A 14927-nucleotide genomic window follows, 5' to 3' on the forward strand; every position below is an offset into this window, starting at 1 on the left:
CCCTGGAGAAAAGGAACAGTTTATTATATCACAAATGTTTAAAAAAAAATGCAAGCTTTTATGAATATAAAACTGTGACAACATTTCACAGAAAAACATTGTGCCTCATTAAGGCGCCCCCCCCCCCCCCCCCCCATTTTCTTACTTAGCTTTCTATTATTTTTCAAACAGTGCACTTTTAGATTAAGAACTGGAAACCACTGTGGTCCCAAGAAGCAGTTAGAGAATTACAAACTGATTGACACAAAGTAATGTATACCTGTGCAATACAAAGGTTCACTCCATAGACAATCATAGATAAAAGTGAGCGTAAACCAGCTGCTGCCCCCCCCCCCCCCCCCCGAAAAACACACACACACACACACACACACACACACACACACACACACACACACACACACACAGAGGTTTTTTTTACCCCAATTATAAGATGAGGTTTTCCCCCCAAATTTGTCACTGGAAAAATACAAGGTTGTCTTATTCTCGCCGAATGAACTATAGCTGCTAAGGTTGACATTTTTTATGTTGTTTGAGAGGACTGATATAGTGGTCATCTCCCAGGTGAAGCTTTGGCTATTGAGATAATGCGGAGAAGGGTAGGTTGGGCAAACAATACTCATGCTCCAACAGGCTCCTGATTTCTTAATACGCCAAGGCACTCGATACAGTATCGATCTTTCTTGTACACTCGTGACATCTGTCTCGCACAGCACTAATACACGGGATACATGAGAAACTACGGAGTAGTCATCACAACAATCTACTGCTCTCCTTAAATTTTGTGAAACCATATAGAGGACATAGCATTAAATTCTATTATCTTACAAACACTTGTTTTATCTTAAAAGTTTTGCAATAAAAGTTCTCATATGTGTATGTATACCGTATACAAACATTTATGCTGCTTTTTAAGTGAAGGTAATATTGAAGAGAAAGAAATTTTTGTTTTTCAAAAAAACATTATTTGATTCTGGGCACAAGTCAATATTCTGTTTGGTTATTAGAGATTGTAATTATTTACCAAGTGTGTTGCAAACGAGAAATTCAGTCGCTGTTCACATATCAGAATATCGCATAAAAATGTTAACACCTTTTAATCAGCTTTAAGCAATTTGGTGACATACAGACAAAATAAGAAAACTAATCCAGGATTAAATGTCTAAAAAATGAATCATATTAAACTGACTGTAATTGTTATCACAAGAATAAAATAAAAGTGGCAAGACCCGTCTTGGAGATAATATGGACAGATGTCGCTACATTGTGGAAAGAATGAAAGTTTGAGAACTGGAATTGAATTGTGATTGCAATTTTTTATTTATGTATTAGTTGGTTTTGTTACATATGACCTGCACCCCACAAGGACACTGCAGTCCGTGTTTAGCAGTTCTTGAGGCACAGCACTATGGAAGGGCTTTTACCACCTTGGCCGAGAACTCTGAAGAGTGAGGGCAGGGAGTGTGTTGATTTGTCAAAAAAAAGGAATCAATACTGCATACTTTTGCTTTTTAATGAACATCTACCATGTTTAAACTGCAGTTTGCCTGACTCCACTTGAAATGACATTAAAACTGGACAAATACCCAACAACAGTATACATTTACGTAAGAGATAGTAAAAATCTAGATAAGGGACTAGTGACATAAGGCAGGGATTGACTTAAAATGTTTCCTGCAGCAATATTGTTCAACAATCACTGTGGTGTATGATTGTAATGAAAGGGGGTGCTGGTGCTAGATAGCCAAGGAGAGTGTGGTGGGCAGATGGTATGTTTTGGAAGCAACAAACATTGTAACACCCTCATGTCCATCTATAAGCAAAATCCAATATGCATCCAGCAAAACAGAGCCATGTTCTCAGGTGCTACCACAATCACAACCTCAGAAATCACAACATATTTGAAAGAAACAGCCAAATACTTGTGAAAATGAAGATTTAAATTTCATAGCTGTGCTATTAGGACGATGGTGACAATTTCTCCTTGTATTATGAAAATCAAGACAATCAATAAATAGCCTAAGTTTTGAACATGTATAATGTTAACATTTTAGGCAGATACTTTATGTCAAGACAAACAGTTATAAATTACAGAGTGCAGCAATCAGTCATCCTTTTTAGATTTTATTATGCAAATCCGGATTTCTGCTAGTAACTAGCCATTGTTAATGCGCTATTTTTTTATTCTCAGTGCATGTAAGTTTCTGTTGTTTGGGCGTCAGTCACAGTTCTTTGAATACTTTGAATGGTAGTATTCAAAGAACTGTGACTGACGCCCAAACAACAGGAACTTACATGCACTGAGAATAAAAAATAGTGCATTAAGAATGGCTAGTTACTAGCAGAAATCCGGATTTGCATAATAAAATCTAAAAACGACATCTGATTGCTGCACTCTATAATTCAGAAGTCACATACAGTCACTAAGCACATCCACTTTCCGAAAGGAAGGTAACCTGATGAATACAACAGTTTGTAATTTAGATTAGTCAGAATACATTAATTCCAGGACTTTCTTTTGCTACCTACCAAACTTCTCTTTTTAGCTGTTCTAGTATTGCTGGGTCTTAAATTTTATTAATTAAGTTTTAATTTCAATTTTCAGGTGTACTTTTTCAATTTACTATTTACATAGTTTAAGCATAAATAAGTTAGTTTTCAGTGCAAAATCAAATACACAAAATACATTTGAACAATTTAAGAGTACCAGTTTTGAGAATAAAGATGGAATAAGTAGATTTACAAGAATAAGAAACTGGTAACACAAACAGGGAACAATTTGAGACCACAGCAACAATGTTTTAAACATTCTACAACAAGAAAAAAAAGGATAGGAGGTAGGATTTATTTCTACGAATCACCACCACAGAGTTGCCACACAAACAAGTTCAAAGATTACTATTATGAATAAAGCATACAACTATCAACTTGAGACAGTTATAACCCACATTTGTGTACAATTTTCCCAACTGAAAGCAGCAAACTTGAAAAAACATGCTGAACCTGGACAGTGGCAATCTTTAGTACACACATAGGTTTCTAAGAGAAGAGTGTTGTTATGATCCTACAGGATAAATGAACAATACTGTCATTCAGATTAGGATTGTTAAAACAACATAGTTGATAGTTTTACAGCTATTTCAATGTCACAGAAATTTTAGACTATTCTGACAGTGTGTTTTATAAAGGGCTAGGCAAAATATGAAAAATATTAAGATTTACATTTATTATCTGATTTATGGTGACTACAACAAAAAAAGTACTGAACCTGCAACTCACGTTTTTTGTTTCGATTCCTTTTCCTCCAACTCTTCTTTAGCTTCGAGGTCTTTTTTGAGTTGTTGTTCTTCACGTTCAAGTTCCTGCAGCACGCAGTCCATTTTGTTGATCATGTTATTTACTTTATTGAAAAGGCGTTTTGCAGCTTTAGTTTCTTTAAGCTCCGCTTTTGACACATGGGCTGACTTTACTACTTGTCGCAGTTCATCAACATCCTGGAAATTTAAAAAGCTCAAAATAATAATGATAACATCATCAACAACAACAGTTACATAATGTATATCATTGCACCTTGAGAGGTAAGGTAACCAAAACAATGTCATTGCTACACAACAGAATGCACAAATGGTTAAAGACTGCAAGAAACAACTGTTCGTAGATACCTAAAACACAGAAAAGCATTCAAACTGCCTCAAGACTGTTAAATCCTGATGCTCCTGAAACAATATACTGTATGATGCACTGGAGTACACAAATAACACAGAGCAAATGCATAGACCAGTCAAGCTACAGGTAACAATTAAGCCATCTTTCAAGAAGTGAACAGTTTATTTATTTATTTATCATTTTTTGTGGTGCTATTTATTTTGTTGTAAGAGTCTGAGGCTTTTTTATCATTTGTGTGAAGTGAGGTAAATTTGTAGAGCAATTTTCTGCTGCAGTAGTCACTAGTGTCACTTTAATTACTCTTATCTACTTACATTTGTTTCTCTGCCAGTGAGCAGTGAACTAGTGCCAGTGTCATGTTCCATGTATTCTAGCAACTTGTGTTCATGTTTTTAACAAGTCTGGTAGTGCAAATCATTCTCTAAAAGGCAGGAAGGCTTGTTTTTATCTACATTTTTACCTCCTGATTCCATCTGACGCTTTGTGGTAGGATTGACAGGGAGTGTGCATGCTGTGTGCGGAAACATGAGTAGTTGGCAGTAGTTCGTGAACAGCTGATGATGATGTTGACCAAAGGCAGTTGTCCACAAGCTGTGTCTTGGGGTGTAGCGGTGGCAGACACACTCATGCGTTGCACAAGCTTGCTTATGTTGGCACCAATGACACCAGTCACCTGTATTCTGAAGCCATTCTCAGTTCATATGGGAGGCTGGTAGGAGTGGTGATGACTGTTGGTCTCTCTTAAGGGTGAAAGCAGAGCTTACAGTTTGCAGTATTGTGCCCAGAATTTATTGTAGCCCCTTGGTTTGAAGCCTAGTGGAGAGTCTCAACCAGGGACTCCATCAATTCTGTGATGGTCTTGGCTGCAGATTTCTGGACCAGCATTATGAGGTGGAGAATTGTAGGGTTTCCATTGATAGATCAGGGGTGCACCACATAGAGGCTCAGCTGCTTGAGAAACAGAGTACTTGTGGAGTGCTCATGTTTTTTGAGGCTAGGTAACAGTCTCAGGCTCCTGAGGAATGCTTGACAGTCAATATGTACAGAGGGAAATCAAATCACTTACCGAGTAAGGACACTTCAAATATCAAAATGTTAACAGTAAATTGCCGGAACATTTGGCCACTAAATTTATCACTTTCCAGGAAAACCGCCGAGTTCAAATTTTACTCAGAAAGGAGAACTGGATGGAGTAGAAAGCTCCAAAATATTTAATAAGGAATGGAATGTACACTGACAAGGTTAGACTCCACAGGATGCGGAGTGTTCATACCAATCGACAAAAATACTATGTCTATCAAGATCTAAATTGAGAGTGACAGCGAAGTATCTGGAAATCAGGAACTGACCTAGGTCAACTGATGTTAATCGGCTGAGGTGAACTCAGGTTAATAATCAGACTTTTTTTTGACCTTTTTCTTTTCTTTTCTTTTCTTCTTTACCAGCCACCCGATTCTGTTCAAACTGTTATAGAATTGTACAAAGACAGTCTACTCTCTGTATCTTAGAAGTAACCTGATCATGCAACATTAGCGGAATGTGGATTCAACTGACTGACTATAGATTGTGGTGCCTAAGACATCATCGCAGGTAGTAAGGACAGACAGTCTTGTTAAGTAAATCTGAACACATTTCTCGAAAACATTCTGGAGCAGCTCATTCAACAAACCACAAGTGATGGGAATATTTTAGATCTTTTAGCTAAAAACAGGCCTCACATTACTGACAGTGTGAATATAGAGAGAGGGATTAACAATATCACAGTTATGATGGTTACTACAGTTAATAAATCCACCAAGAAGCCTAGGATAGTTTTTATGCTGGAAAGTGCAGAAACATGATTGTTAGAATCCTAGACAATGAATGGATTAGGTTCCACTGTTATGGACATAGAGCAATTATAGGCAAAGTTTTAATTAAAATGATTTTAAATCACACTGTGGAGAAGTACGTACTGAGCAATTGGATTAAGTCTGGCAAAGATCTACCTTGGTTTAATGACTAAATGCGGAAAATGAGAACACAGATATTGTTGCAATCTCAGTTAAAAAACAGCACAGACATGTCAAAGACAAAAATTCATGTGTCTATACAAAGTTTGAATCTAAAAGCAAACAAAAACTTATACTACAAAACCTTAGTGTGTGATTTGACTGATGACCTGAGAAAATTCTGGTTCTAGGTAAATCGCTACGCATGTCAAAGGCCTGTATTCAGTAACTAGTCAACCTGTCTGATATGGCAATAGACGACAGCGAACAAAAAAGTAATAGTTTTAAATTTTAAATTTAAGAAATCATCTATTGTCATCCATCTATTTAAGAGGATCATACAGACATACTGTCATCTGACTATCACACAGACTCTTGTATGAAGGACATAGGAATATGCATCCCTGGCATTGAGAGTTGAAAATAAATAAGTCGTCAGGACCGGATGGAATCTCAACTAAATTTTACAGATATTACTCTTTGGCAATAACCACTCGGTTAGTTCACATTTATTAAGAATCTGTCACCCAGCACAAAGCCCTAAGTTATTGGAAAAAAGTGCAGGTAACTCCTGTGTATAAGAAGGATAAATGAATGGACCTACAAAATTACAAGCCAATATCCTTAGTGACGGTTTGCTGCAGACTTCTTGAGAATATTCAGAGTTCGAATATAATAAATTTCTTCAATGTAGAAAAGTTTCTACCCACAAATCAGCACAGATTTAGAAAGCACTCCTCATGTGAACCTCTTCTTACTCTTTTCTCACATGATATCCTGAGCCCTATGGATCAAGAGTAGCTGATAGATGCCATACTCCTAGATTTACAGAGACTGTTTGACACGATGACCCACTGCAGACTGTTAACGAAGGTCTGAGCGTACAGAATATATTAACAGATATGTGAGTGGCTCACAGAATTTTTAAGTGATACAAACCAGTATGTTGTTCTTGATGGCGAATGTTCATCAGAGACAAGAGTATTGTTGGGAGTGTGCCAGGGAAGCACGATTGGAATGCTATGGCTCTCTACGCACATAAATGATCTGACAGACACGGTGAATGGTTGTCTGCAATTCTTTGCTGATGAGACTTTAGCGTACGGGAAAGTGTATTCATTGGGTGACTACTGGAGGATATAGGATGACTTAGACAAAATGAAAATCACTCAGAAACTCCAGTCTGTGAAGAGACAATTTTAGTTAAGATTTTTTTCTGAACTCTGTTCATAATTCCTCTTCTCTCTGGCACTTGTGCCTCTCCCGACCCAGGAACTGTAACATCTGATGATCCCTTCCATCACCTACACATCCTCCACTTATATTTATGATATCCAATATGTCACTTTCTACTTACAGAAAAAAATCTGACATGCTACCAATTTTAATAATCTGTTTCCAGTTGTGCGCACACTGGCTCTTATACAACTGTTCATTTCAAGAAAGTGATTGCAGGTGCTCTTGTCCTGCCCCACAGTGTTACATATCATCTCAAGAACTGTTAAACAATGAGGAAACTGGGATGGAATTACAGTATGGTTAATGTCTATGAAAGTTGTTGCAATGAGTCAAAGCAATAAAATCTTAATGGGTTTCTTGCTGCAGAAGATTGCAGAATGAGTGTGGTATTTAGGAAAGAGTACTCTCCCTTTGCAGATGATGGAATGAGATAGAAAAGTCACATGCACACTGTGATCTTAAGCAAGAAACCAGTGAAGCTGTTATTGCAATATGAATTAGAACAGGTTGCTACTCACCAATTAGAGGTGGTGTTGAGCATGGACAGACAATTTTGAAAGTAGACTGCTGGATGTTTCTTAGCTATCGGACAATGTCCTTCAACAGATGAAGGGAAACACACACACACACACACACACACACACACACACACACACACACACGTGCGCTAATTCATACCTGTACAACTGTGTCCCAAGTTTTTTAAATGAATAATCATTATCAAACTTTAATTCAAGTTGATAGCCGATTTACTGAATGATGATTTGATCAGGAAGTATGTAAATATGACAAAAATGAACACACGTAATAAAACACTGTGGAGCTTTATTGGTCTAGCACTGTGTTTCCACAAAAGTAAAATAAACTAAACAAAAAAATTATTTGTATCAGAGTTTGCAAAGCTTCCTATTTCAAAAAACCTTTCTCTCTCTTTGGAGTAATTTGGCAGTAATAAGTGAGCAGAGTGTCTCTTAGTGTCGGGTGCCTAAAATTTAATTTATGGGAGACAAGACATAATGAAAATATAAAACAAATATTCACCCTTTTATGCTATTTTATTATCGAGAAGTGCAGCAAGTTGCTGATTATCCAGGTGTCTATTATCGAGTTGTAAGTTACCCATGCATATTTTGGTGATTTTGGATGCTATAAGTCTTCTGTTATAATTATAATGAATATTTGCATTTAGAACATACTATTATATAAGTGACATTTTACCACATAAATGACACAATGAAATACTCTAATATAGAGTATGCAGGACAAAATTTGTTTCACTTTCCCAATGTTTTTACTCTCCAGAAAGTGGGAAACACCACCATGAAAAAAGTGAATGAAAAACAAACAGAAAAAAAATAGATTACTTCCTGGAAGTGAATGGTACGCAAATGATGCTAAATACATTGTGTTTTAGGTGTAATTTTGTAAATAAATTGTTATTTCTGGTGAGTAATGCCAAAGTAAAGCAGTGAACGTTCAAATGTACCATATAGTATGTTTTGTACATACAATAAATAGCAGTTTCTGGCAAAACACGTATTTAGGATTATACATGTTTTCTGATTGTCTGTGCAGTCTCAGATCCGCATCAACCCAGATAATCGGAAGATTTTTGTAATTTATTAGCACTTTTCAGAGTTACAAATTGAATGTAGTTGCAAGCTATAGTACTATACCACCAAAATTAGCTACAAAGTAACATTAAGCTACAAAATGGTTAATTTACCTCTTGATACTCAGCCAGTTCTTCCTTGAGGTCATCAAGTTCCTCCTTTTCAACGAGCAACTTCTTCTTTTCTTTTCCAATGCTGTCTAAAGCATCTTCTAGCTTCTCAAAGTCAATGGAACTCAGTTCCTAAGTAACAAGACAAATATTTTAAATTAAGTACAGGATTTAAATCTGACTGCAGAGGGAAACCAATAGTTGAAGTCCCTTCCTCTGGCAAACATAACAGAACAAAAAGACAACAACCAGAGTAAAGGAAAGTAAACATATGGATATATACCACTAAGACCTGAAATTATAACTTCTTCAACTGGAAAAATGAAGTTAACATTAATTGTGTCTAAAGTTTGTGAACAGCCTGTGCAAATAAGAAGGTGAATGGTAGTAAATCCATCCCGGATTTACCAGTGTTTGATTTAGTATATACACTGAGTTCAATACAGCCTTATAACACCTAGTATGATGTATAGAGCCATGCATCAGATTGTTTCAAGTCTGTCTACAACCTTTTAAATTCCATGAATAGAGAGATAGTCGCAATAGTGAGTAGCAGTATTCAAGCCAGTATCTAGAGAGAAGTTGCTCAGACTCTAGAATAATTCATTACACGCGAGCACAAAATATTTTTCACATGTCAAAAACAAATTAACAGCAGTACTGGTGGTTTCTATCTTTGTGCATTTAGCAATCATTTTCCAAACAAATCTGAGCAGCAGAAACACGTTTCCAATCACATGGAATACTCTGTTGCTCCAACATGTTTTGACAAACTAATGTTGGACGAGTAAGTAGAGCAAAAATCAAACAGTTGTATTTCAATCAGTCCTTATTTATTTTTCTTTAAGCTACCTGTTTCTGCACTTCACTGGTGCCATCCTCAGGCCCCTATGCACGCTGAACAGATGTTCTACAGGGCTTGGTGCAATACAACAGGAGTCACCAAATAAATCTGGATTCCGTGAATATTTTTCTGAAGTGAGTACCCCCAACAATTCGACAACAAATGTTAGAAGACGTTCCAGTTTAGCAAGGATCCCATTACTGCCATCAAGCAATTTTTATTGCTTTTGAACTCTTATCACATATAAAGTTTGTAATTTAAATATAATCTACAATTAAGAATACGGACCTTAAAATACAATTCTGAAAAATAAAATTCACTTTTTCTTTTCTTTATGTGTTTTTTTTTCTATTAATATGGTTAACAGCAGTCTACAGAGATTATTTCAGACTTAACACATTGCACATATTATTATTGCATTTGAAAATAAACTATGAGCCAAAACATTAAGGCCATATGCTTAATAGTGTGTTGGTCCATCTTTGGAAAGTAATACAGCAGTGATTCTGTGTGGCATGGATTCAACAAGTCAATGGTGCATTTCTGGAGGTATGCGGCACCAGATATTAATGCAGAGGTCATGCAACTCCTGTTAATTACAGGTCAATTATTTGTGGCCATGGAGCTTGTGACCAGTAGCAACTGACATGTTACATCAGGTTCAGATCAAGCAAATTTTGTGGCCACAACTTCAGCAAGGGTTCACTATTACATTCCTTGAAACACAGCAACACAGTGCCTAATAATTTTTTCGCATAACAATGTACGGAAAGTTCTGATTGAGAATTATGTATTATTTAGGAATAAAGGAGACAACTCACCCAAAGGCAGAAGCGTTGTGTCATCAATAGGCAATAGGTACATAATCAACAGGTACAGAGCTTTGGTAGGTTTCGGAATGACTGCGCGCATGTGCGTGTGCGCACGCGCGCGTGTGTATTTTACCTACAAGCTTGAAAACTGAAGTTTATTCTGAACCTTTTGGTTGTTTACCTATCGACGACATAGCACTTTTGCATTTCACTATTTTTTTTGCGTAGTTGATTCTGTAATCATAATGTAATTGTAAAACAATTTCTGTCACAATTACCTTTTACTAGTTATTAGTGTTGTCATATAATTAAATGTCGAAGAATTAAAACACAGTCATGCAGAAGTAGTTGGCAGAGAGGGTTGCTAGTGACAAGTGGTCATGTGCAGATGCAGAAGGAATAAACTGCAAGATCTTTAATATGTGGCCAGGTATATTACGTGGCTTTGCCATACATTATTGATGAATAATTTCTTACCTCGCACCAGCAGAAACTCATCGAAGTACGATCCAACCATTTCATCTTTAGATTTACAAGGCTAGCTAGTATAGTAGGTCTTCTTAACTGAATAACAGTGTTTAGTGCAGCAACTGTTATAGTGTAAATGAACTTTACCTCAATCATTTATCTAATAGGGTCCTATACTATCACCATTATTCACTCCTAGAATACCACAAGTGAAAGAACAGTAAGGTATTGAAAGTGAAGAGCTTATTTACTTTCAATACCTAAGATAAAAACCGCAACTTGCAAAACTGAGAACTGTCTAAAGCTGTCATTTAACTGTGCTGAATTTTGCTACTTGGTAGAACAACACATTAAAGAATAATGGTTAAGAGTAAAACGCTAATTTAAAAGAATGTTGATACGATATTACTTCAGAATAATACATTTCAAGTTTTTGTGTGCACTGCGAACTCTGTCCACATTTGCAAATTACTGTCCACATTTGCAAATTACGTAACAGTGTTATGCAAAATTACTCATTCTTTGCTAAATGAAAGACTATGAATTACCCAACAACTATTTATGAATATTTGCATTTCTAAAATTAGTAACAGTTAGCGCTACAGTGAGTAACACAACACTAATCATTACAGGAACTGTTTTGCAAACAATTAACTTTTATGTACAAGTGTTTAGTACAAATTATTTTGCTGGCTTCTCTGATTAAGTCATGGTATTAACATGTTTTTAAATCTGAGCTTCAGCCAGTGCTTTTGGTCCCATTCTTGTCTAATTACAATTCAGTGATTAGTTTAAAAATACAGTTAATAAACAATTAATAATCATATAGTTATTTTTGCTCACATAGTGAGCTGGCAACCATTCTTATGTAATTTGCCATCCAAAATTATAACCGATTCGGTTTGTTTATTTCAAAATTCATTAAATATTTCTTATTTTTATCTTCTTTTGTCAAAATATCTTTCAATCATTATCATGTGAAATTAGTCACACGATAACAATTCAGCTAGAACTGTATCTGCACTTATCTGGATATTTGTATTTCTTCGGAATATATGCCGTTCCCAAACCACAGAGAATATTAGTTGCACACGTAATTTAGAAATTCTCACTAACTGGAAGTATAGGTCTGTTATATTCTCAAGTCACTGTAGATTGATTCTGGCCTTGGGACACATACAGTTATCCTGCTCCAATATGCCATTGCTGTTGGGGCAGACATCAAGCATGAAGGGATGCAGGTAGTCTGCAATAATGTTCATATGTGCTTCATTACTACCACAGAGCTCAGAGCTCATGGAATTACAGGCGAATATTTTCTATAGTATAACCTGCTCACTATCGTCTATGGGTAATACCTGTGAGTAATAATCAAAACTGTCCTGGGTTCCAGCTTAGATCCAACTACTACTTAAATTTTTCATAATATCATTAGCAATGGCTGCTGAATTTTTCCAGTATAAGGAGTGACCCTTGTTCTGACAAGTACTATCAAAGAGGAAAGAAGAGTGGAAGAGGCTCATGGCACCCCCTTATCCTTGGGGTGCGAAACTCATCCTGTAAGATGTAAAAAACAGCAATGATCAATGGCATGAGGATGCAGAAGGCGATGGAAACCACAGCATTACAGACAATGTGAACCATAGGAAATGTGGCTTGTGCTCAAAAAAGTGTCATGATCTCTCCATTAGCAACAGAGTCCAGAGTAGCCCCCTATTCAGATTTCTAGGAGGAGACTGTCAATGGGGGGATGTCCACATGAAAAAGTCTGAGAAAAAAAAATCAACAAAATAGTAACATTCTATGAGTCAGAGTGTGAAATGTCTGACTTCTGAATGTGGTAGGAAAATTGGAAAATCTGGAAAGGGAAATGCGAAGACTCACTCTACATACAGTAGGGAATGGTGAAGTGGAATGGAAAGAAGATATGAATTACTCATCAGATGATTACAGGATAATATCTACAGCAGTAGCAAATGGTATAATTGGAGTAGCATTTGTTATGAATAGGAAGGTAGGGCTAAGAGTGAGCTATCTTGAAAAATTTCATGACAGAAATGGTCCATTAGAATTGACAGTAATTCCAACAACATTAGTTCAGGTTTACTTGCTGATATTAAAAGCTGAAGATGAAAGGATAGAGAATGTTATGCAGCTGTTGACCACGTAATTCGGTGTGTAGAAGGTAGACAAAAATCTCAATCATGGGTAATTGGAGCACAATAGTAGAAGAAGGAACAGAAGATAGGGTTCCAGGAGAATATAGGCTTGGAAGTACGAATGAGAGAGGAGAAAGACTAATACAGTTCTGCAGTAAACTTCAATTGGTAACAGCAAGTAGACTGTTCAAATATCACAAGCAGGGGTGACATACTTGGAAAAGGAAAGTCTCCACAAAGGAAGGTACCACCCGGAGTACATCATATTCAAATCAAGATCCCTAAATCATATACTGGATTGCAAAGTGTACCTAGGAGCAGATACAGACTTAGACCAAAATTTAGTAATGATGAAGAGAAGGCTGAAGTCTAAGAGAATCGTCAGGAAGAATAACCATGGAAAAAATTGGGATACTGAAATAGTACTGGGAAATGATGGGATATGTTTGAAGTTCTCTAAGGTTGTAGATAGTATGATAATGAATACCATAGTAGGGGGTTAACATGAAGAACACCGAGATCTCCGAAAAGGGCAAACATAGAAGTTGAACAGTCAGTTTAGTGCAAGAAAGATAATTATGAAGACACCTTGGATAACAGAAGTAAAACTGCAACTCATCACTGAAAAAAATAAATACAAAAAAATGCTCACAAAAACAGGGATATGGTAATAAATGTCATTTAGGAATGAGATAAGTAGATACAAAGTGCAGGGAAACTAAGGCTGCAGAAAGTTCGGGGGACAGAGGGAGCAAGACAGAGTGTACGAGGGTTGGGGGGGGTGGCGGGGGGGAGAGAGAGAGACGGGGGGGGGGGAGAGAGAGAGAGACGGGGGGAGAGAGAGAGAGAGAGAGAGAGAGAGAGTTCGGGGGGGAGAGAGAGAGAGAGAGAGAGAGAGAGAGTTCGGGGGGGGAGAGAGAGAGAGAGAGAGAGTTCGGGGGGGAGAGAGAGAGAGAGAGAGAGAGTTCGGGGGGGAGAGAGAGAGAGAGAGAGAGAGAGAGAGAGAGAGAGAGTTCGGGGGAGAGAGAGAGAGAGAGAGAGAGAGAGAGAGAGTTCGGGGGGAGAGAGAGAGAGAGAGAGAGAGAGAGAGAGAGAGAGAGAGAGAGAGAGTTCGGGGGGGGAGAGAGAGAGAGTTCGGGGGAGAGAGAGAGATGGGGTAGCCAGTGAGAGGAGTGGAGTAGGGGTGCTTCAAGAGTAGGTTGGGGCAATTTTTGCACCTTGATCAGGCACAGGGATATGATGCTTGTGGCAATGAATTGGGAGTGTGAACAGCATACAGAAGGACTTGGATGTTGTGTATGTTTGATGTGCAAAGAAACCCATTTTAGGAGGAGTGGGAAGTACCTTGGGTAGGACATCCCTCATTTCAGGGCAAAGTGAGAGATACTCAAAATCCTGAGGAAGGATGTAATTCAGTTGTTCCAGTCCAGGATGATAATGCATGCTGAGGGAGGAGGCACTCCTTTGCAGCCAATTCTTGGAGGTGGTGGAAGGATTGGGTGAGTGTGACAATACGGCATGGGCAATCTGCTTGTGGACTAGGTTTGGGGGTATTGGCTGTCCATGAAGGCCTTCAGAATACTGGACAATGAAGTTCCCATCACTGCAGATACGTTGTCCGTGGGCAGCTAGCCTGTATGGGAGGGAATTTTTGGTGTGGGGAAAAATGGCAGCTATTGAAATGCAGATACTGTTGTTGGTTAGGGGGTTTATTGTGGACTCCTTTTGCACGCGCGCGCGCGTGTGTGTGTGTGTGTGTGTGTGTGTGTGTGTGTGTGTGTGTGTGTGTGTGTCCACTAGCTCATCAAAGGATTGCTCTGAAAGCTAGGAGTTTTCTTTTTGTGTGTGCCTATTAATAATTCAATGCTTCTGCTTTAAATGGAGTGGTCTCCTTTGATCCAGATGTACCAGGTATCAAAAAGTTAGTATAAATTTGAAAACTTAATAAACCACGAAATAATGTAGATAGAGAGGTACAAATTGACACACATGCTCGGAATGACATGGGATTTTACTAGAACAAACAAA

The 14927-nt window shown here is 37.6% G+C and overlaps 1 protein-coding gene across 4 annotated transcripts in view; it reads right to left on the bottom strand.

The window, feature by feature from the left end:
- Positions 1–14927, bottom strand: part of LOC126088998 (mitochondrial proton/calcium exchanger protein) — a 142639-nt gene that overhangs the window by 21612 nt on the left and 106100 nt on the right. The window contains exons 9-10 of one of the 4 annotated variants that reach the window (XM_049906877.1): positions 8620–8748; positions 3277–3491 (exon numbers count right to left, since the gene is read on the bottom strand). The exons of 2 other annotated variants lie outside the window; for them this stretch is intronic. In XM_049906877.1, coding sequence (XP_049762834.1) covers positions 3277–3491; positions 8620–8748 — 344 coding nt within the window. The remainder of the gene's footprint in view (positions 1–3276; positions 3492–8619; positions 8749–14927) is intronic. One more of the 4 variants, XM_049906879.1, reaches the window with a different exon arrangement.

Source organism: Schistocerca cancellata, chromosome 1, assembly GCF_023864275.1.
Source record: "Schistocerca cancellata isolate TAMUIC-IGC-003103 chromosome 1, iqSchCanc2.1, whole genome shotgun sequence".
NCBI lineage: Eukaryota > Metazoa > Arthropoda > Insecta > Orthoptera > Acrididae > Schistocerca > Schistocerca cancellata.